Below are 24,191 nucleotides of genomic sequence, written 5' to 3'. Positions count from 1 at the left end.
CACCTTTGTTTCCCCCCTCCAAACCTCACCCCCCAACACCTTTGTTCTTCCACTCCCCTCAACCCCCGACACCTTCATTCCCCCTCCCAACCTTTCCCCCAAAATCTTTGTTCCTCCCTCCCTGACACCTTGACTCTCCCCACCCCGCCGCTCCCCCCCCCCCCCAACCTAGATCTTCCTCTCCACCCCCTCGATGATTATACGTAGTAGGCCATGGCCAAAGCACTGAGCAGAGCCGCAACGCTGACTTTCCACCTTCCATGAGCTGCTTCGCGGCGAAGCCATTTCCATGAAAATCCACCGAGCATGTGATGGACATTCCTCCAGGATCCCATTACTGCTGGGGTCCAGCATCTGCTGCTCTTCATATATCCACAATGTGAGCAAGGCCCTGACAATAAGTCCCGACTTCTGCACGTCACTTGTCAAGTGTGTTTACTTGCCGATGTGCTCAGATGATCCAGCGTGGGGGATGATTCCAGCGAGCTGGGCTTATGATGGTATGCAGATACATTACAAAGAAGTTCCCAATGTCGAATGGTGGAAAACGTGGCCTGCCAATGACGGGCAGAGCAGATGACTGCAAATTGGTTTCACGACATTGTGAAACCGAATTTTGGCCTTTTCACAGGTGCCAGCGGGCATGGAAAATTCCACCCTAAGAGTCTACCAACATATCTCCTTAGCAGGTATGACGGTAACCTTTTTAAAAATTCTTACATGGGATGTGGGTATCGCTGGCTATGCCAGTATTTATTGCCCATCCCTAATTGCCTTGAGAGGTGATGAGCTGCCTTCTTTAAGTACTGCAGTCCATGTGGTGTATTTACACCCACAGTGCTGTTATGGAGGAAGTTCCAAGGTTTTGACCCAGCGACAGTGAAGGAACAGCGTTATATTTCCAAGTCTGGATGGTGAGTGATTTGGAGAGGAACATGCAGGTGGTGTCCTTGTCCTTCTAGATGGTAGTGGTTGTGGGTTTGAAAGGTGCTGTCTAAGGAGCCTCGGTGAGTTGCTGCAGTGCATCTTGTAGATGGTACACACTGCTGCCACTGTGCGTCGCTAGTGGAAGGAGTGAATATTGGAGGTGGTGGTTGGGATGTCAGTCAAGCAGGCTGCTTTGTCATAGATGGTGTTGAACTTCTTGAATGTTGTGGGAGCTACACTCATCCAGGAAAGTGGAGAGTATTCCACCATACTCCTGACTTATGCCTTGTAGATGGTGGGCAGGCTTTGGGGAGTCAGGAGGTGAGTTACTCATTGCAGGATTCCCAGCCTCTGACCTGCTCTTGTAGACACAGTATTTGTATGGTGCAGTTCAGTATCTGGTCAATGGTAACCCCCAGAATGTTGATAGTGGGGGATTCAGTGGTGGTAATGCCACTGAATACCATGGGGCGATGGTTGGATTCTCTTTCGATGGAGATGGTCATTGCCTGGCACTTGATTGGCAAGAATGTTCCTTGCCACTTGTCAGCCCAAGTCTGGATATTATCCAGGTCTTGCTGCATATGTGCAGGGACTGCTTCTGTACAGACAAGTCACAAGTGATGCTGAACATTGTGCAGTATTAAGCAAACATCCCCACTTCTGACCTTCTGATGGAGGGAGGGTCACTGACGAAGCCTCTGAAGATGATTGGGCCTAAGACACTACCCTGAAGAGCTCCTGCAGTGATGCCTTGGGAATGAGGTAATTGACATCCAACAACCACAATCATCTTCCACTGTGCTAGGCATGACTCCAAAAGGAGCAGAGTTTGCCCCCTGATTCCCACTGACTCCAGTTTTGCTGGACACCTTAATGCCACACTCAGTCAAATGCGGCCATGATGTCAAGGGCAGTCACCCTCACCTCACCTCTTGAGTTCAGCTCTTTTGTCCATGTTTGGACCAAGGATGTAATGAGGTCAGAAGCTGAGTGGCCCTGGCTGAAACCAAACTGAGCGTCAGTGAGCAGGTTATTGCTGAGTAGGTGCTGCTTGATAGCACTGTTGATGACCCCTTCCATCACTTTTCTGAAAATCAAGAGTAGATTGATGGGGCGGTAATTGGCCAGATTGGATTTGACCTGCTTTGTGTGTACAGGACATACGTGGGCAATTTTCCACATTGCTGGGTAGATGCCAGTGTTATAGCTGTACTGGAACAACTTGGCCAGGGGCAGAGCTACTTCTGGAGCACACATCTTCAATACTATTGCTGGAATGTTGTCAAGGCCCATAGCCTTTGCAGTATCCAGTGCCTTCAGCCGTTTCTTGACATCACATGGAGTGAATCGAATTGGCTGAAGACTGGCATATGTGTTGTTGGGGACCCCAGGAAGAGGCTGAAATGGATCATCCACCCAGCAGTTCTGGCTGAAAATTTCTGCAGATGCTTCAACCTTCTCCTCCTGTTGATTAATTGTCTACCAGCAATCATGACTGGATGTGGCTGGACTGCAGAGCTTAGATCTGATCCATTGGTTAACAAAATGCTTACCTCTGTCTACTGTGTGCTGATTTCACTATTTGGCATTGAAGTATTCCTGTGTTGTAGCTTCACCAGGTTGACACCTCAGCTTTAGATATGCCTGGTGCTGCTCCTGGCATGTCCTCCTGCACTCTTCATTGAACCAGGGTTGATACCCTTGGCTTGATGGTAATGGTAGAGTGGGGGAATATGCCAGGACATGAGGTTACAGATTGTGGTTGTATACAATTCTGCTGCTGTTCATGGTCCACAGCGCCTCATGGATGGCCAGTTTTGAGTTACTAAATCTGTTCGAAATCTACCGCATTTAGCACGTTGGTAGTGCCACATAACGCGATGGAGGGTATCCTCAATATGAAGGCAGGACTTTGTCTTCACAAGGAATGTGCGTGGTCACTCCGACCAATACTGTCATGGACAGATGCATCTGTGGCAGGTAGGCTGGTGAGGATGAGGTCAAGTATGATTTTCCCTCTTGTTGGTTCCCTCACCACCTGCCGCAGACCTAGTCTTACAGCTTTGGCCTTTAGGACGTGGCCAGCTCGGTCAGTAGTGGTGACACCGAGCCACTCTTGATGATGAACATTGGAGTCCAGTATGTTCTGTGCCCTTGTCACCCATAATGCTTTCTCCAAGTGGTGTTCAACATGCAGTAGGATAGGGTCACCAGCTGGCGGGGGGTGGGTGGGGGGGGGTGGGGAGAGAAGAAGCAGGTGGTAACCAGCAGGAGGTTTCCTTGCCCATGTTTGACCTGATGCCAAGAGACTTGGGGTCTCTGGGGTCCAGAGCTGATGTTGAGAGCTCCAAAGGCAACTCCCTCCCAACTTTACACTACTGTGCTGCCATCTCTGGTGGGTCTGGCCTATTGGCCAGACAGGATATACCCAGGGTTGGTGATGGCGGTGCCTGGGACATTATGTGTAAGGTATGATTCTGTGAGTATGTCCATGTCGGGCTGTTGTTTGACTAGTTTGTGGGACAACTCTCCCAATTTTGGCACAAGCCCCCAGATGTTAGTAAGGAGGACTTTGCAGGGTCGACAAAGCTGGGTTTGCCTTTGTCATTTCCGGTGCCTTGGTCAATGCCGGGTGCTCCATCCAGTTTCATTTCTTTTTGTAGGCTTTGTAGCAGTGGCACCAGCTGAGTGGCTTGTTAGGCCATTTCAAAGGGCTTTTAAGAATTATTGCTCCTGGTCTGGAGTCACGTGTAGGCCAGACCAGTTAAGGACAGCAGAGTTCCTTCCCTAAAAGGACATCAGTGAACCAGATGGGTTTTTACAACAATCAATGATAATTTTATAGGGACTATTACCAATTCTAGTTTTAGTACCGTAATTATTAATTGAATTTAAATTCCACCATGCTGTGTCCCCAGAGCATTAGCCTGGGCCTCTGGATTACTAGTCTGGTGACATTGCTACTTCGCCACTGCCTCCCCACAACCTCCTTTGCATCAAGATCCTCCTTCTGTCAGCTTCCAAGTACTTACATCACCACAGAGCCTTGTGGTCTTTCAGGATAGAATCCACCAATTTTCACAGAAATCAATGGAGATGAAAATTTGCATAACAGGCGGTCAATCCACACTAGCAGTTTTGCACATTGGTGGCAAGTTGAAAATGTACCTTACAATGTCTGGTAAGCTAGTTGTAAATTTGAAATGCCCAAAGGAAGAAATGAATCAGAGTTGACAGTGGAGGTTAATTTTCAAGCAATAAAATCTATGCTCACTGTAAGCTGTACATGCACACCACAGCCAGAAAGGTACTGCACAGGTCACTCAAGTTTTCTCCCTTATTTTTACCAAATATGCGCAACTGCACAAAAACATATAAAGATACCGCGCATTCAAGTGAATAGGCCACATAAATGAAAACATCTGGAGAGACATTGGTGGAAATCATGAAATTAATTGTCTGGCATCACCATATGATGGTGATTATTCACAAGCAAAATTTCAAACTACAGAGTATGTGAGATTTTACTCCATCCTGAGCTCCTTTATAATTCTACACATATGACCACGGGTCAAATCTTCCAGTTTCCAGATGATTAGAGACCGGACGATGACGATGTGGAAGTCCTGATGCACGGACCTACATGGGAATTGCCCAGGAAGTTTCAAATTCCGCTCAGCAATTCCCCTGCTCCTTGAGGCCCTCTGCGAATTCTTCCACTCCAAGTTAGAGTCGGAGACTTTGGACACTTCCATAGTAAATACCTGGGTGGTTACCCAGGAAATGTTATACAGATTGAAACCTGATCTAACATCTGGGTAACTAATTAACTGACTCTCCCAATCACACCCCCTGATACCCCTCCCCTGACCACCCTCCCAATCGAACCCGACTAGGCCCTCTGACCACTGACTACCCTTCCGACTCGACTTGACTACTCCCCCTCCACAGATTACCCTCCCAATCCAACCCGACTTCCCCCTCCTGACCACTCAACTACCCTCCCCAAATCCAACCCAACTATGCCCCCACCTCCTGATTACCCTCCCAATCCAACCCAACTAGCCCACCTGACTCCCCTCCCAATTCAAACCGAATAGCCCCCCTGATCACTAAGCTTCCCTTTTGACCTGACCCAACTACCCCCACCACCCGACTATCTCCCCAACTTGACCTGACTAGGTTCACTCACTCATCCACTCACCCATTCACTAACATTCAAACTGAACATTTAAACTTACCACGCAGCAGCTAGTGCTGTAGAGGGCATGTCCCCTCCTCCCCCGACTTTACTCCACTCCAATTCCCCAATGGACACTGCGCTGCGTATTTCTGTGAAAGATGAAATACCCCCGACAGAAATGTGCAGCAATATCAAGACAGGTGAATTTACGAGCACAGCAGCAATCTGACAATCAGTACCGCTACTCGGAAGATCCGGGCCCTTAAATAATTTGTTCAAGAACTTTGCGTTTTTATAGAGAAAAAGAAAGCGAGGCTTCTTACTATCATTTTGTCATAGCTGCAAATATCATCATTCATTGAAATGATCCAAGTTGAAATTGGTTTGCAATATTGCATTATGTACATTCTGCAGATAAGATAGAATATTTTTATTTTTATTCCTGTTGCTATCACTTTATTCAAATGAACAACTGACAGGAACGAAAGAAAGAAACAAGCTGTATTTTTTTTATAATGTACTCAATCCTATATAAGTACAGAATATTTCTTAAATCACTGTATTTGTGCATAAACTAAAAACTTTAATTTTGATTGCTAAATATAATTGCAGTTTTCTAAGCATTAACCTTTCAAAACACTGTTGGAACATAATTATTCTAAGGCTATATTTACTAGCTTGAATTTCTCAAAACAGTTACAGTCCATACAATAGTAAACATTAGAGGCCATGGATGGTGTCTAGTATCTAGTGCACCCTTTTCCAAAAGAGGACTAGCTAGCACCTGCTGAGCAAAGACATTGGTTAAAATTTGTGGTCAGTGGCAAATGAATAGCACTCATCATTCATTATACTTACAGCTGTCCACAGACTTTTAATGGGCTGTTGCATGGTAATTCACAGTAATTCAAGATCCATTTCAGTGTGATACCCTCTATGGGGTTCTGGGGACCAGGGCAAGGGCGGTCTGAAGTGAGGAGAAGGGAGATAACTTGTACTCCTGCTATTTTATTATATTCAATACATGGGCACATGTACTGTATCATTGAAGACTCATCCTAAGTACCTGCAGTACCTGTTACTCCTGTAGGTGGTGCCATGTTAGGTATTCTCTGTAGTATATTACAAGACCTGAGTATTTAGCTATATAGCCCTATCTGTTGGGGAGGTGTAAATAAATTTATTCATTCATGGCTGCCTGCAGCTGAGCATGTGTTAATCTTAGTCAGGGCAATACACATCAGAAAACTGGTGATTAGGATGGGATGGGTATTTCTTTTACATTTCATTTGAGAATTAAGGACTGAAGAACACTATGACACACTTTTCGGAAATCCTAAAATTGATGTGGGAAGTCTGAGTGATTTGCGAGTTTGGTCCATGTGCACATGGTGTTCAGAAACACAGTGAGTCAGCCTGGTACACAATTGAAATATCGAACTGGAAACATATTTAGGGGACAATGGGGGGATTCAATCCTAACAAAGAGGACTGGCATAAATATAAACAAAGGTGAATAAAATAGGAAATGAGGATAAAGTAAGTTTTCCTCACCATGATGGGACCAGATGCTTTTTATTTAGTGAGACCCCAGTCGATGGAATGTGCTGAAATTAATGAAATTCTGGACTCACATTACAGGACGACTAAGAACGAAATTGCACTGAGAGATTTGTTCTGTCAAAGGAAGCAGTTGCCAAATGAGACTGTTGAAGATTACACTCTTGAATTAAAGAAACTCTCTCACTGCTATTGGTATGGTACAGACATAGAGGCAACATCCACAGGAGGTCGAAATAACCATAAAATCCAGGCCAAGCTTTTGAATAAAAGCAATAAGTTCCTGTGGAAGCAGACCTGCGATGAGGCCACAGCCATGGAAATGGCAAAAAGCGATATGGCAGATTGCAGGGAAATGTTTTCTCTGAGCCGACAGGGGAAGTCCACCAGATTTCAGCGAAATCCAAGCCACAGCAGCCAAGTTCAAGACTCAGAGTCAGGAATTTACAGTTGCCATGGTAGCCACCAACAATTTAAATGCCCCCATTTTCAGTCAAAATGTTATACCTGTGAGAAAGTTGATCTATCCAAATGGCATGCAGGAATAGAGGAAACAGTAATGCGCCAAGTCATAGTAAAGCTCGAGGTTGCAGCAATGAAACAGGTTGAGGTTGTGCAGATCTAAAGCTAGTTCAGGGGTCTGGAAATCATCAAATGCACATATGATAGATATGGAAACAGAAGTCGGTGTTATTGAGAAGAAAGGTCAAAAATTGTACTTAACTAGAGAGCAAGAAAAACAACACATGGAAGATGACAGTAATAGGGCTGAAGATATAATTCCAGCATCCACAGTAAAATTGAAAGTCAGAGGTTCACAATTTACTTTTGTCGCTGATACAGCTGCAGCAGTGTCTGTTATCTCGGAAGGAAAATACAAGGAATCCCTAAGTTGCGTTCTCTTACCAAATCTGATATGAAACCGACTCGTTATTCCAATAATAGTATTCCAGTGTCAACTGAAGTTAGTGTAAAAGTGGAATATGATGATACATCCTATTACTTGCCATCGGAAGTAAGAGGGAACAAAGTCTTCCTGATGGGAAGGAATTAGCTCAAGCAAATACGATTAAACTGGGCAGAATTATTTACGGGGTGGGGGGAGGTGAGTATATATCTGTCAAAGAGGAAGTGCTAGGAGAGCACAAAGTGGTCTTTGAACAAGGATGGCCAAATGATAAAATTACACATCACAAGACAAAAATCAAGATGAAGGACAATGTACAGCCAACATTTTGTAAAACCAGTCCAGTGCCTTATGCACAGTTAGAAGCAGTAAGTAAACAGCTGGAGAGATTAGAAAGAACTGGGACAATTCAGAAAGTGAAGAGCAGTGAATGGGTTCCAACCATTGTGATATTTCAAAAAGGGTCTGTTCAGGTTTATGGAGATTATAAACAAACAGTAAATAATGTTATTGAAATTTATTGTAAAATAGAGTCCGTGTCTATGAATCGATATTGAGAATGCTACTTACCCACTGCTTATCATTGGAGATATGTTTTCTAATTTAGCCAATGGAAAGTTGTTCAGTAAGAAAGATTGGTCAAATGCATATTTGCAATCAGTATTAACTGACAAGAGCAAGGAACTGCTTACCATTCATACACACAAGGAGTTGTATCAGTACCCAAGTTTACCATTTGGGGTGTCTACTGTTCCTGCAATGTTCCAGAGCTTCATGGATCAGAGACTAAGAGGGATGAAAGGAGTGTGCTGATCTTAGGTGACATTTTAATTAGCAGTAAGACAAAGAAAAAGCACATTATAAGACTGAACAAAGTCCTCAACTGACTTCAAAAGTACGGCATCAAAGCTAAAAAGCACAAGTGTTGCTCCATAGTGTCAAGTGCGTCGGGAAGATATAATAATGCCTACAGTGTTATTGGCATTGATTGTAAAATAGAATCTGTGTCTATGGCCTGAAACTTCTGGTTGATGTACAGGGGCAGACCCCGCTCGCCGACGTGTAAAATGATGCGCGGTGATGTTGGGTGTGCATCCCGACATCACCGCGCGTCATTCCGATCTTCAGTTTGGCGGGCGCACACCAGAGTCGACTGCTTGCCCACCAAACTGTCAAAGCCCTGTTAAGGCCAGTTAAAAAGTAATTAAAATAATTAACAAGGCTGCCCATCCAACCTTAAGTTTGGAGGGCAGGCGAAGAGCTCAGGTGACCTTCGCATTTATCATGAAACCTCATCCACGGGTGAAATGAGGTTTCATGAAGGCTTTATAAATCAAATAAATGTTATTAAAATTCACTGACATGTGCCAGCTCATGTGACACTGTCACTTGAGGGGACATGTCTGAATAATTTTATCTATTTTGTTTTGAATATAGAAAATAATCTCCTTGAGGCAGCTCCGTGCCTCAGGAAGATTTCTGCGCTCTCGAAAGAGCGCAGGCCCCGACTCTTCCTCCTCCCCCCGCCTGCACAGGGTACGTTCTGCACTTTTAGGTGTGCATCACACTGGGTGGGCCTTAATTGGTCTACCCAGTAAAATGGCGCATGCCCGCCCACTCCCACTCAGCACCCCCCAACAGGGAGAAAATTCTCCCCTATGTGTCTATATGTGTGTGTGTGTTTGACTTAATTGAATTAAAGGCAACTAGTCTGGGTGCTTTGATGTAAGAGAAGTTGGGTTTGAAATGTTAATTAGGTAAACATGGGGAAGTTTAGAAACATAGGTGTCAAAGGAACATTTGCATTTTTAAATAAACCAGACTAGATTTTTTTCAAAAGGGGGAGTGAAATGTGTCACCTAGCCAGGTGAAGTTTAGAAAGAGTGTGTTTATTTTTCCCAAAGATTACTGGTAAAACTTAGGGCTATGAGAAATTTTTATTATGAGAAAGATAAAGTCCAAAGGCATAGTGAAACAATGGGAATTTGCATTCAAAGGGGAAAATATGTATAAAGGAGTGAAGGTTGTGTGTAAGGGCAGGAATTCTAAGATCTAACAAGTGTTAAAAGCCTCTAGCATCTAAATCTCAAGCTGCTGTCTACAAGGAACTGAAGCTGAGAAAAACTCACTTTGACTTCGAATGTTCAAGGTATTGTTCACTTTGCCTGGGTCTTTTAAAATCTGTGTATTTTACTGTTGCCTTAACAAAAGTGCAACTGGAAATCAGATTAAATGAATGATTTAGAAGTTATCACAATAGTAATTTGTAGATCTATGTATGTATTTAAAGTAATTTCTTCTGTTAATAAATTCTTAATTTAGTTTTATAAAAACCTCTTAAGACTTGATGGTCTCATTACAACTGAATTCAAGGCATGTACCTCGAAATTTGTACAAATTACAAAACAAGTTGTGGCAGTTGTTTGAAGTTTCCCTTAGGGATTTGAACAACTCAGCATTCACCATTTGCTTTGCCATAACAAGTGTAACATACCTGGGTCACCAAACAGATGGTAAAGGTATCCACCCAATGCAGAAGGTTGAGGAGACTTTGACAGCAAAGAGACCAGAGAACAAAGATGAACTTAGAACATTCATGGGATTGTTGTGTATTATTCCAAGTTCATCTCTGACTTAGCTAATACATTCGCTCCACTATATCAAATGCACCAAGGTGGAATAGATTGGGAGGTGGTCTGTGGGTTATGAGAAAGCATTTTGAAGTGAAGAAAGTACTGACTAGTGATGCTGTTTTAACCCACAATTATCTCAAGAAACTATTGGTTTTAACGTCTGATAACTCACATAATGGAAGATGGTGTGGAGAAGTCTGTAGCATATGCTTCTCATACTATAATAAAGTCAGAGCAAAATCACTCAAGTTGAGAAAAAGGCATTAGCAATCGTATATGGTGTTACAAGATTTCACAAACACCTGTACAATAGGAAGTTCACTTTGTTAGATGATCACCAACTTCCTACAATCACATTTGGTTCAAAGAAGACAGTACCAGCCCTAGTCAGCAGATCATGCAAATGCAGACGTTCTTTTGAAATTTCCCACGAAGACTCACATGCCACTGTCTGCCAGAGAAATTAGTAAAGAAACTCACAAGGATGTGTTGCTCAGTGAAGTGTTCAATAAAGAGTGTGATGATGCGAAATTGCAGAAGTACTTCACATGTAAAAATGAACTGAGTGTATATCAAGGCGGTCTCCTATGAGGTTCAGAGTCATTATTCTGCCAAGGATTTGAGAGAGATTGTTAATGGAACTTCATTAAAAGCACAAAGGGATAGCCTGTATGAAAGTTGTAGCAAGAGTTATTTTTGGTATCCAAAAGAAGATAGAGATATTAAAGAGTTGGTGAAAAGTTGTGGTGTCTCAAAACAAGAAATTATCCAACCAATGTTCCTTTCATTGCATGGTCAAACAAAAGAAAATCATCGGAACAAGTACAAGTTGATTTATTTGATGTGTAAGGACACGAGTCAATAGCTAAAGCAAGTGGGCAAATGTTGAGTCTATGCCCAATACCACAAGTGCCAAAACTATTGAGGTTTTAGGAAGTTGGCTTGCAATATATGACTTGTCAGAGGTGCTGTTTATCAGATAATGGTTACATCAGAAGAGTTGGAAACATTTCTGAGCAAGAATGGAGTCAAACACATTCTAATACCACCATATGACCCCACAGTCTACAACAGGCTGCTCATCTCCTAGCACAAGGTTTAATTTGCTTCAGCCTGACTTCAATAGCACAGTAAGGGAAAAGCAAGACAGAGTGAAGTTGATTCATGATACATGAGGCATGAAACTTAGTGGCTTCAGTACTGGTCAGAAGGTCATGGTCGTAAACTACCAAGGTGACAAGGAGAAGTATGGAGTTTTTGTAAAGACACTCAGTGCATTTGCATGTCTAATGAAGATTGGAGAGGGTCTCCTGTAGATCATTTGCTTGAAATAGGACATCTGACAAAGAGAGCGCAGAAGAAACATCCTATCGTCGAAAATCCTCCTACAGCCAAAAGTGAAAGTCAGAGTGAAACGGAATGTTTGGCACTATTAAAGAATCACCAGTAGAACATCATGAGCCAGGGTCTTTGCTCAAGACAAATCAATCAACGTCACAGTCCCAACCATTAAGTAGAATTGGTAGTAAAAGTTTAGGGTTGACATAGTCAGAGATGTTGAGTGAGCAGAGTCAAGCTAATGGAAATGGAAGGAGATATCCAGATAGAAAGAGAAAGAGGACAGGTAATAATTGAAAATACGCAGGAAGGAAAAAGAAAAAACTTGTTCTTTTCATTATATCTTGTCAAATGATGATAATTTTGTTAAATACATACTGGTGTTAAGAAAAAATATTTTTTAACTTATAAATTACTCTGGTAGTATTAGTCATATTTCTTTTGATTGTGATTACAATAAAAAAACAAATATGCAACCCTGGGAACTTATACATTAAAATGTAAAATGGTACATGTACATAAGTTTTTTTTAAGTGGGAAGGGAATGTAGTATATTGAAAGACCTGAGCATTTTGTATATTGTCCTCTCTGCTGCCCTCTCTGCTGGGGAGATATAAAGTTAGTTCAATAATGGCTGCCAGCAGATGAGCATCTGTTCATGTTACTCAGCATGCTACACGCCTTTCTCTGTGTTAAAGATGTTATGCTTCTGTGACATAAGCATCAGTTAATATTTTCTGCAGGTGACTACAACTGGTATGGTTATCAGGTTTTCACAAATCATTCAATATGTTTCCTGAAAGGATTTTTGCATCCAATATTTTTCTCAGTAACTGAAATTTTGGAACCTAAAAATGGGTTTAAACAATTTTATAAAAATCAAGACAAACAAAATTGAAGCTTTCATTAAAGAAACCTGAAGACATTGGCCTGTCCCAAACTTCTGGGGCAGGATTAAAGCTGTTATTTTGTGAGCTGAATTTGGTTTGTACAGCCTGAGCATGGGTACATCAGTAGCATTCAATTTGCTGTACTGCTGGAATATTCTAGCAATTTCTGTGCAAAATGTTTCAAAGTTATTTGAAGAGGACAATTTTTAAAATCTTTATTTCCTACCATCAGCACCTTACAATGGCTGGATGCAATAATGCTCATTAGTCCTCTTTTACATTGGTGGTGGAGGGATGCCTTTTAATTCTTTAATCATTGCAAATATTTGCATATGCTTTGTCAGAATGGTGGATGACACAGGTCATGAGGTAGATTTTAAATTTTCACAAAAACCCTGCCAGTTTTAACAGTAGCCCAGAAGCCACCAGCAACACAATAATGTCCAGAATTTTCCCGTCAGCGATTTGGGGGCGGGCCGCTCGCCGACGGGAAAATGAGCGGAATGACATCGGGAGGAATCCCTGACATCATCCCGGTCCCTTTAAATTTTTAGGAAGGCGGCCGGACAGTGAAATCAGCTGTCCGCCCGCCAACCTGTCAATGGCCAATTGAGGCCATTGACAGGGTAATTAAGATCATTAAGGACCTGTCCTTCCAACCTTAAGGCTGGCGGGCAGGCCAGGAGCCCCAGCGGGCTCCTGATTATACATGAAACCTCATCCACTGGCGGGATGAGGTTTCATGTCGGTTTTCAAAAAGTTTAATAAAGTATATGTCGTTTTTATAAACATGTCCCATCTTGTGTGACACTGTCACATAAGGGGGACATGTTAATAATATTTTTATTTTTCTATTTTTTAACCTTTGTGCACTGTCACTAATCTCCCACTTAGTGTCAGGGAGCAGTGCACTCTTTTGTGCGCATGCACGAAAGAGCACACTATGACAGCTGGGGATTCCCTCCTCCTCCCACACAGGAAGCGCATAGAGCTTCCTGTCGGGAAGGCCGCTGGGCAGGCCTTAATTGGCCCACCCACTCAAAATGGCAGCGGGCCCCGTTTCAGTGGCAGGGGTTGGCTGTCCACCCGCCGCCGAGCCGGTGGGGCCTGCCTGCCATCTGAAGGCAAAAATTCTGCCTAATGTGTCTGGCCTCAACAAAAAGATGAATATGACAAAGCGCTAACCCTACTCTGAGCACACTCACTGCTATAAGCCAGGAACCTCTCAAAATATGGCACTGATCCCAAAACCAGAAGATAAACTGGTGTTATAGGCACTGCTTTGTGGCAGGTGGAAGTACTGCTTGGGTGAATAAGTGTCCCAAATCAGTTCTTGCAGAAAATCTAGGCTACTATCTTATATTTCCACACAGAAAGGTGAGGGGAATTTGGAAAAACTGTTAACATGATATAATGTTTAAATGCAGGAGAAACGTTGTCCAGAATTTGCTGGAAAGGGGACCTACATAACATGTTAGATTTTTTTTCCCTCACCCTTCAAATCCAGAAACATTAGCGCCACAAGTTTCTAGAGCTACAAGCTGAAAATGGTGTGGCAAGGGCCATGGGCATCTGGTGAATGATGGGACCAAAAAGTATTATGAAAGAAACAGGGACAACTGAGAAAGAAATAAGATGATATTAGAGTAAAATCAGGTACAGAAAGAGAAATAAAGAGAGAAAGATTGGATTAAAAGAAAAAAACTGAATAGTAAGAAAGAAAATTAAAATTAAAGCTTTGAATATCCCCACAAACAATTTACTACCTGCACAAATGAGACTCCACAAGTTTCAATTGTTCCCTTTCTGGGCCAGAGAGTTGAGTGGTATTGCAGGAGCACAAATCTCATCATTAAAAGGCTTCTTACACGTCCAAATGCCATCCCTAACTTTGTCCAGCAAGTTTACTTTGTAATTAATGCTCCAGGATGTTGACAGCAAGCTGTTGTTTGAGAGAGATTAATGATGGAGCACCAGAAATGGTTCAGCAATTTGCAGTGATTTATAATTCACAGCATATTGCTTACTCAGCACAAACTGTTGGACATTTTACAACTGAAAACAGGGTATCAGTTAAACTCAGGTATTTTGCCCACAAATTCTGGCCAGGACAGGGATAAATAAAATGTTGTAACTTGCAACATAATGAGGTGTTCTGTTTTCAACTCCCAAAAGCAGCAAACTAACTTGGTCTTGACTTAAGTTAATTAGATTTTTTTCCATTCTAAAAGGAGATCTTCACATTACCAAACTTAGTCCATTAAATGAGATATATTCAGTCCTCACTCAAGCTATTGTGTGTGCTATGGTAGCATGATGAGTATGTGCAAAAAAATTGACAGCATGTACACAATCTGCAATCGATGTAAACTTAATGGGATATGCAAAGCTTCCTGTAATAGTAATATTTAACTTTACAGTAAAAGATCCAAATTATATCAAACCTAGCTCCCCTGCCCACTGCAAACACATCAAATTTACAGAACTACAAATTCTCCACATTTCTAGTAGCCAGCGCCGTTAACAGCATATCCTATTAAAATGAAACAATGTCTTCGCCAATGCAGTTGGTTCCTACTAATACTTAAGTGATAAAGGTACAGTTTCAAATTAATTTTACAATTTACATTAAGCGATAACCTGCCAAATGGACCTGCTGTTTGCTGTCTCAGACTTCAATTATAGGAATTAATTTTCTCAGGCATTATCAGTTAAAAATTAGTTTGCCCCTGTTTATGGGAACAAAGCTTATGCCCAGTCCCACAGAGGTGGGTGGCATGCAAACCTGTTGCTGCCTTCTCATTCATTCACATGATTATGGCATTCAGCTGAACAGCTTCTGCAATGCTGGCTGGTTGAATGCTCAATGGTTGGTCCAGCAGCATGTGTGACTAGCACATGTTCCAACTCGCCTGCATCTCCTAAAGGTCGCCTGCACCTTTTAAAGAGAAGCTGCACTCATTAAAAGGAAGCTGCTGCTGTCTGTCTCAGCAAGAACTGGATGAAAAGAAAAGCACGCCAACTGGTGAGAAAAGCCTTAGTCCGAGATGACAACAGGGAGAGAAAGGCCAGGTTTCTGAATGGGGCCAGGAGGCCGTCGAGGAATACTCTCCAAAGGAAATAGGTGCAGATAACCAGGGATGTCAATTCATGGAGTCTTATCCCAAGGATCTGGCAACAGTATCATAAGATGTTCAAAGTCCTCATGTGAATGGTCAAGGACAGTGAATGTAGCTTCACATGATATCTCCTACCCACTGCACCACCAAACTCTTCCATCAGCATCCCTCGCCAGTCTCAGGCCTAATATTCAGGTACTCCACCTCACCTTCACAAATCTTCCAAAGGTGCCAGCCTCACACGGCTTCCTTATACCTCCATCTGTTCAACTGTGGCAGTCACATCAGTCAGCAACACTGACATTTTCCAGCTCTCTTGCAGGACAAGGTGGCCAATAACTGCAGAGAGAAGACCAGGAGACAGGCCTGAATCACCTAAAGACCCATGGAGGAGACTGTGCTCCAGATCATGGGACCTCATTGGCAGAGGTTGATGCATCCAGTGCTACCGAGAACATTCAGGGTGACAATATGGCACTTCTCAAATCCCAGCTTTCCCACATCCTCCTATCTGACATGAAATGCAAACTCCACATGGTGTGACAGTGGACCTCTTGCTTCACCCAGTCCCTCACCGCAAACCTCCCCTTCTAACTTTCTACTGTCAGATAATCAAGTACTGCTGCCTGGTCAGGAGGGAGAGCTGCACCAGGCCTCCAATGAAGTGGTAGCAGCACTGGACCAGGCACCAGCAGCTATCAGCTCTAGAATGCTGATGAGCATTGCACACCGAGATGCTCAGTGCTTTGGCAGCATGCCAGATAGCCTCTTGTCACTGTCAAAGAGCATGGAGGGAGTCTTACTGCAACTTGACTCACGACATCATGCAGAGCTTTGAACCGAGCCCTAGTACCACTGATGCAGTGGCCAACTCCATGCAGCACTTGTGGACCCAGCCATAATGCAGCATCTGATGGCCATTGTCTTAGCTTCGGCACCTCTCTGCCTTCCCTGTATGGATGCAACACCACTCACTTCCAAATCAAGCAACTCACCACAACATTTCCAAAACACTCCACAGTACTTCCGCAAACTTTGTAAGAGCAGAATAAGTCAAAACCCCCTCACCTGCAAGCAGGGGAGCCTGGCTCTTTAAACAGTGCTGGTGGGATGGAGGGAATCCCTCATGCAGTTGAGCACTTGCTCAGCTGTGCACAGGGCTTTCACTGGAGATGCACAGTCCAAGCTTGCAGAACATACAACAAGTCAGCCTAGACGACTGTTTGACATTATGACCTGCCCACTATGAAAGCTTCCAGTGTACACATAGCAGCCCTGTGCAAGCATCTTACACAACAATCTGGTAACAGCAGAGCTACAGAGCCTAATTCATGATCCATTTTCCTTGAACAAACACAACTCCCTGATCCACAGATTCTTTAATGATCAAAGTTTTGACTCAATCGTTATTTAGTTATAATGTTATATTCTCCCAAATAAAATTACATTGTTTCATTTTTCTTTTGTAAACAGGGCAGCATTCAAAGTTCAAAAGCCATCAAGTGTAAATATCAATCAGCTGATGTTCTTAGTTTTTGAGGGCAAAAAACTCAAAGTCATCATATTCTAAAGAGTCTTTTCCCACAGACGAGTATTTCATTTTCAAGATCAAAGGATACAATGTATCATAACTTGTAAAATGCTTTGAACTTTGACTGAAAATGTGAAGGCTGTTTTCTGGTTTCTTAAATTGTCAGTGAAAACTAGAATGTTTAAATCCAGTGTTTTTAAAATATTGAAGAACTGTTACCAGCGAACTACAATAAAATATGCATTGTGATTCATGTTGTACACATCCTTTAAGAAGTGCAGGACATTCAAAACTCATCAGCTCCACTGTTCATTATCAAGGGAACTCATTTTACTTTCATTCTCAGGAATGTGGGCCCCACTGACAAGCTCAGTAATTAATACCCATCTCTGGTTACCCAAAGAAGCTGCCATCTTGAACCACTGGTTTGATGCAACTGAGTAGCTACTTCAGAGGACAGTTCAGGGTCTCTCACGTTTGTGTGGGACTGAAGTCACATATATGCCAGACTGATTAAGAACAATAGGTTCCCTTTCCTAAAGGACAACAGTGAACCAGATGGGTTTTTACAACAATCCAATAGCTTCATGGGAACATTATTTTACTGATTGTAATTTATAATTCCAATTTTTTAAAAATTCAATTCAATTCCCAAAATGCATGATGGAAGTTGAATTTATGCCTCTGGATTATTAGTCCTGGTACTACATCACTGCACTATCAACTAGACTAGGCTACTTTCAGCAAAAGTTTGGGACCATTAAGTGATGTTTTCCACTTTATGGAACTACTTTTCTGGGTGTGAAATAAGGCTGGTTGAGGCAATGAAGATATCAATAATGTGTCCACCGAATGGAAATGCACTGGGTGCCTTGTCGTTTGGAACGCTTTCAGTGAAAGTCATAATCCATAGTCCAAACGGGATATTACAGTTCATTATCCAGCCAATTACACATTTTCTCAATAAATGGTCCAGAACCAAACGAAAGAATCCCACTCCAAAGTAGAGATTCCTGCATTGAACAAAAAAAAATTGGCAGCCACCCTGGGGGCATTTGAGGCTTCCTGTAATTTGAATTACATGAACTCTTAGTCTCATTTTATAGCCACCCAAGCCAGTGTGAAACAGCCTCCCGACGAGGGCCTCACACTTCAGGGGGAATCTCGAGTAGCATAGCACTTTTAAGTGGAGACTCCTTTAAAATGTTTGCACCTGAATTCAAAAATCTGTAGCAAGACAGAAACATTATTGATCGCGATGGTGCAGTGCGAAACGGTAGACTGTGGCTGCTGGACAAAGAGGTGATTTTAAACGACTATAGTTTGAAAGGCAATAGGGAAGCTGAGGAGAGAATTGCAACCTCCATGACTGCTTTCTTCAGCCACGGTTGGAATTGTTTCATTCGCAGTGACGACGACTGCAAATCAATTCAAAACAGTAAGATCACAGATCCGAAAGTGGCAGCAACTTACACCAGATAAAATAAGCAGAGAAAACAAGTTCTACAATTCCGTGCATGGACAGCTAATGTCAGCTTTTTACACTCCTATCTCTGATTTGCAGTCAGGATCAAATCTGGGGGCGGGCTGGATCGAAATTGAAATGAATGATTCCAGCAAGATATCACCCGAATCTCTAACAGTCAGCGCCCGTCCGTTCCCACTTCTCACTTGCAGCACTGCCAAATATTTACCCTGCACAATCTCCAACTCTGCGTCTTCCCCACTCCCTTGTTGTTACTCATCTTAAACACTGCTTTAAACGAAACAGCAGATGCTGGATCCTTGGGCAGATCCTAATGAAACTGCAAATGAATCTCACACCAAACGCCGCGCAGTAAGTTTTTTGAAAAATAGAAGTCCTGGGAATCTGAGGAATGCACCCAGAATGGAGCGTCCTGTACAATCTCTATAAGTGTTCATAACTGGTTGCAGCAACACTAGCTTATCTCATCAAAGAAAAAAGTTTGTGGGATTTATAAACACTATGTTTTGGCCTTAAATATTTATTAACCTGAGCTAAAATAGACACGATTAAGCAACAAAGAGGCAGGAGCAGAAGTCTACGAGTATGGACGCGTGTACATCAACAAACACAGGAAAGACCCTGGAGTTAACACTTTACCTTGCAACTGTGCAGATAAAGCCTCCTGATGCTGCTGGTACTTCGATGCCAGAGTTTCCGCCTTCTTTAACTGGTTATGCATTTCATAGTATAACAATAACCCATAAAGAAACCCAAAAACTATCGTAAGAAAGAACAAAGTTTGGAAAATCTTTTTCTGCCTCCGGGAACACATACTATTTCCCATATTCCTTCCTTTCTTTCCTGCAGAACGTCTACTTGACGGCTCCAAAGCGAAGAGTTCACGGTTTCCCCCCTTCAATTCAATGTTTATTTTGAATGAATCAACAGCATATCAGGCTGCAGCAGCAATCACTTTGCAACGTTAACTGTTTCTGACGCTGAAAATCCGTTCCAGGTTACTAGTTGCAAAGTTCAATCAAAACAAAAGTCTCCGATCTAATTCTGGGAATGAAGTTAAAATGTTGCCAGAAACCGTGCACCGCTTTATAGTCTGTCAGGTTGCAGCAAACCGTATACTGAAACACAGCTCTGTAACAAAAAGTATTGTTTTGTCTTTAACTCCACGCCACAGAAAAGTTCCAGGCCTTTTTCCCAATCTCCCGACTTACGTGTCACCTCCACTCCACTCCAGCCTCACAGCAGACAGGAAATCCCACCCACTCCCACACCGATTGGTAGCATTCCCACCCTCGCCATTACTATTGGAGGACTTCACAATCCGAGCCCTCTCCTGGGTAAATAGTTAATACCAGACAACAATCTCACAGTAACAGTGTTATAATATAGGTGGTCGATAAACATTAGGATTCCAAAGCGTTAGACATTTTCACAAGCAGCTTATGTTTCATGTCGAACATGTCTAACTTGAAAAAATACCCTCCTGTTTTACACAACATTTTTTGGGGCGGAGGAGTTTGAAGATACGTCTATAAGTCCTTAAAGAGTGCGAGGATGATGAAGCCAGCTTGTTCCAATGAGCATACCGCTGGACAGAATTCGTGTCCACAATTTCGATTTCGGAACTTTTGTTCTGAGGCCAGAGCTCAAAACGGAAAGGACACACTCCTGTGCTCATAAAAACAGAAACTGCTCCAGAGGTCAGCCAGAATCTTATGGAGAAAAGCAGAGCTCTGTGACCTTTCATCAAAAGCGTTGCAGCTTTTTCGAAGTTAGGAGTTATATTTGTCCAGACCAAAATGGGCTAACTGATGTTGTTTCTAGCACATATCAATTTTATTTATTTTGCTTTTTAGGTGTATGATAAAAGCATTTCTTAAGTTAACTTAAACTTTGGCCAGGTGAAGAAAACCACCCAGAGATCTATTTGGAAAAGAAAAAATGTTGAACCGATTAGTGTTTAGAGACAAACCAAAAAGACATTTGGAAACTCTCATTATTTGCCACGTACAAGACATGGCTGAGAAGCTGAAATAGCCTTTTGCATTGGTGTCAGGTTCCTGTGGTGGTTCCTTAAACCTTTTTGAAAATGGAAGCCTGACCCCATAAATCAACTTCTCTGAATGGTCAGGATATGATGCTGCAGAAAGTAAACATCCATGATGGAAAACTCAATATTTGAATGAGGCTCAAAGAAAATGAAAGTTTTGTACAAAGAGGAATTTATCACTAGCTTTCCACGTATCCCTACCTTCAGTGATGTGTGGAAATTTTGATTTGTTGATGGATTTTATATACCTGTTTTTTTAAAGGATGGATAATAACACATTACAAGCTTTTACAGCTTTTTTTAAAACCCAGGTTAATCATGCACAAGATTTTACAATTTGCAGGTTCAATGGAACTGTTGAAACACTTCACCATTATTACAGCTGCAAAAATCTTTACCAACTTACTTCTGCCAACTGGCCAAGTGATGTAAAAATGTGTTGAACCTTAATCTACCTTTTAACCTTAAATTTCATCCAAAGTAATCATTGTAATATAGTACAAAGTGATTTTTTTTTTACATATACAAACGTATTTTTAAAATGCAGTGGCATAAATTATCGAGCATTGCAAGTACAGTACAAGTAAATCGAGTGTCACTTTATCAGTAATATGTGATGACATATTTCTGCTGCATTATTGATTACATATATGAAATCCCTGGATGGGCAAATATGAAGTAAAGGAATTGGTATCTTTAGCAAGTCGCAACTTCAGTGGAAGGAATAAATGACCATGATGGTCATATATTGAGATTAAGAACTAAGGCTTGTTTGAAATAAGGATGGCTATCAACTCCAGTATCTCTGCTCTACTGTTATATATCTAGAATATTGAAGACCACCATTTAAGTCAAAGATTATGTACTATAGTAACTCATAGTATATATGAAAGGTCTGAAATTGGGTGCATTTGAATTTGCAGATGACACAAATTTGGAAACTTGGTTAATTGGCACGAGAACTGCAGCACAGAATGAAGATAATACATTGGGAAGATAGATTTCAGAATATATTTAATGCAGGTAAACATAAGGTGATCTATCTTGGGAAGCAGAATAAGTAAAAACATAAACAGTCATGATAAAACTTTAAAAGGAGTAGAGAATCATAAGAGAGACTTAAAGATTCAGATATGCAAATTGTTAAAAGTGGGAGGTCAAGTTGATAAAGCCGCAAAAAGGCATGCAAGCTCCTATGTTTTATAAATAGGGACACCAAGCACAAAGCAAAAAGGTAATACTAAACTTATACATTGGTTAGGCCAGTTAGAATATTGTGTTCAGTTTTGGCACCTTACTTCAGGAAGGATAGTGGTGCAGAAGAGATTCAAAGATGATAGCAGGCATTGAGAGCCTTTAATTAAACAAGGCTAGAGAAACGGAGTCTCTTCTCATTAGAAGAAAGATTTTTTAAAAAGTAAAATGTTAAAAATTACAAAAGGTTTTTATAAATCAGAAAAATATACTACTTCCACTGATCAGTGAGTTGGTAATGAAAAGGGCTTAAATTTAAGATTGTAATTGAAAGATCAAAGGGAAAGGCTAGATGATTTCCTTTATACGGAGCGTTGTGAGGATGCCGAGTGCCCTCCCCAAAACAGTAATGAAACCAGAATCCCTCAAGGAAGGTTGATAAGTACTTAAGAACAAAAGGATACAGGGAAAGGGGAAGTGACTGAGGCTAAGTGGAAAATTATCGGAGAGCTGGCATTGGCATGATGGGCTGAATGGCTTCCTTCCATTCTGTAAATTTCTATGACTACAAGAGGAAGAATGGACTATAAAGGGTGAATCAAAAGTTCATTTCACAGAAAGATTCAGACAAAAGAACAAAACTCAACAACATCAACCCAACAGAAGAAAAGTTCAAGTAGGATTGGGCGAGAATTATCCCAACTTTAGAGGGATATAATCTTACAGAATAATAAGGCACTACTAAGCAGTACCTTTTGCATTTGGCCAGAATTATAAACCAGTTTACTAAAACAAGGAAATTATTTGATTAATATCATTGCAATATTATAGTGTAAGATTGTTTTGCACACATCAGCAACAAGTAAATTAATATGGTGATTTACAATGGCCAGGTGTAAGAGGAGCTGAGACTGATGAAAGTAGAGCCTTTAATTAAGAGGAAGAGGGAGCTATGGAAACTGAATATGAGAATTCCTTTATACAATCAAAACAGATGTTTTACAGTATATAGTTTAACAATTGAGAACTAAATCAATGTTGTATCCCATGAGAGATCCAGTATTGGTAGTACCATGAAGACAGAGCATCTATACTGACTTCTGCCACAGAGAAGTAGATTTTAAAAAGCAGATGATCACACTATGTCCAAGAAATGCTAAGGCAGAGCTAGAGGACTGTTAGATGTTTGGGTCCAACTTGAAATATTCCCTTGCATATGGTAGTATTAGTCACTCCTTTTGGTGGTATGGATATCATAAATTGGGGATGTTCCCACATTGCTCTGAAGGTATGATAGCATAATCCAGGTGTGAACAATGGTACCCCTTTGTAAACTGAACCAGATACGAGTGTCTTTCATAGTGTCCTTATGTGCACCTCTCCAGATTTTTTCAACACAAAGAAAACACTTGGCTAGACTAGACCAGCTAAAAATTAAAGCTGTTTTATTTCAGAGCAAGTGAACATGCAGAGATGGTTATTATCAAACTCACTTTGCTCAATTAACACATGTTGTCTTTGCATAATAACATAGAAATTATGAACACACTACACTTCTCCAAATTAATACATCATCTTGCTTGACATAAACAAAGTAACTTATAACTACATCCTAGTCTGTGTAAAAGTTTGTTCCAGCAAAGTTCACTTTAAAATCCTGTAAGTAAATGTTTTTGTTTTGCTTTTGTCTGCCTGTGCTCACAATTTGAGGAAAGGTCTAATCCAGAAATTGCCCCACTTTGAATCAGGGATCTCAACAAAGTCGGGGTGAGGCAGTTATTGATTACTGATACAGGCTAACTATTTGAATATTGTTTACAGGTTTTGAGACAACAATAATTAGCATTTTAACCACCTTTCATTTCAACATATTTAAAAAACATATGAATGCACTTTACTTTAACCCTATCATTTAAATGTAACTTTTTCTAGTAATTTCTATAGAAAAAAAAGCTATAAACCTAAAACAACATTTCAGTAAGCTACTGTGCAACTTAATTATCTAGAAGCTAGCAAAGTGAAATTTGCAGCTATATGTTTCCTTAGAAGTGAGGTACAACAGCAAAAACAAAATATCGAGCCTTTAAAAGTGGCAAAATGTCCCATGGCGCTTCCCAGGAGTATAATTCCACAACACCTGGCATCTAGTCAAAGGAGGAATAATTAGCATTGGGGAGTCAAAACTTGAGTGTTGCTGAAAAAAAGGGACATTTTTTGTCGAAGCTTTTCATTTTCCACGACAATTCGCAAGAAAATTCCAAGTCAGGGGAAACAACAATTTATACTGTATGAGAAGAGTGTGCTGATTGGTTGGCAAGTAGGCTCTAATTGGTAGAGGTGTTGCCATGGAGAATGTACCAGTTCATGGTG

At 41.5% G+C, this 24,191-nt stretch overlaps 1 protein-coding gene and 1 long non-coding RNA gene across 2 annotated transcripts in view; one reads left to right on the top strand and one right to left on the bottom strand.

Moving 5' to 3' along the window:
- golim4a (golgi integral membrane protein 4a) overlaps positions 1-19,822 on the bottom strand; it is a 149,327-nt gene extending 129,505 nt beyond the window's left edge. The window contains exon 1 of the mRNA XM_041177301.1: positions 19,217-19,822. Coding sequence (XP_041033235.1) covers positions 19,217-19,403 — 187 coding nt within the window. The 5' untranslated portion in view covers positions 19,404-19,822. The remainder of the gene's footprint in view (positions 1-19,216) is intronic.
- Positions 1-24,191, top strand: part of LOC121271357 — a 95,133-nt gene that overhangs the window by 58,198 nt on the left and 12,744 nt on the right. The gene's annotated exons all lie outside the window — the stretch shown is intronic.

This window comes from Carcharodon carcharias, chromosome 2 (assembly GCF_017639515.1).
Source record: "Carcharodon carcharias isolate sCarCar2 chromosome 2, sCarCar2.pri, whole genome shotgun sequence".
Classification (NCBI taxonomy): domain Eukaryota; kingdom Metazoa; phylum Chordata; class Chondrichthyes; order Lamniformes; family Lamnidae; genus Carcharodon; species Carcharodon carcharias.
Note: the sequence above shows the minus strand (reverse complement) of the source record. Positions and strands in the feature narration are given on the sequence as shown.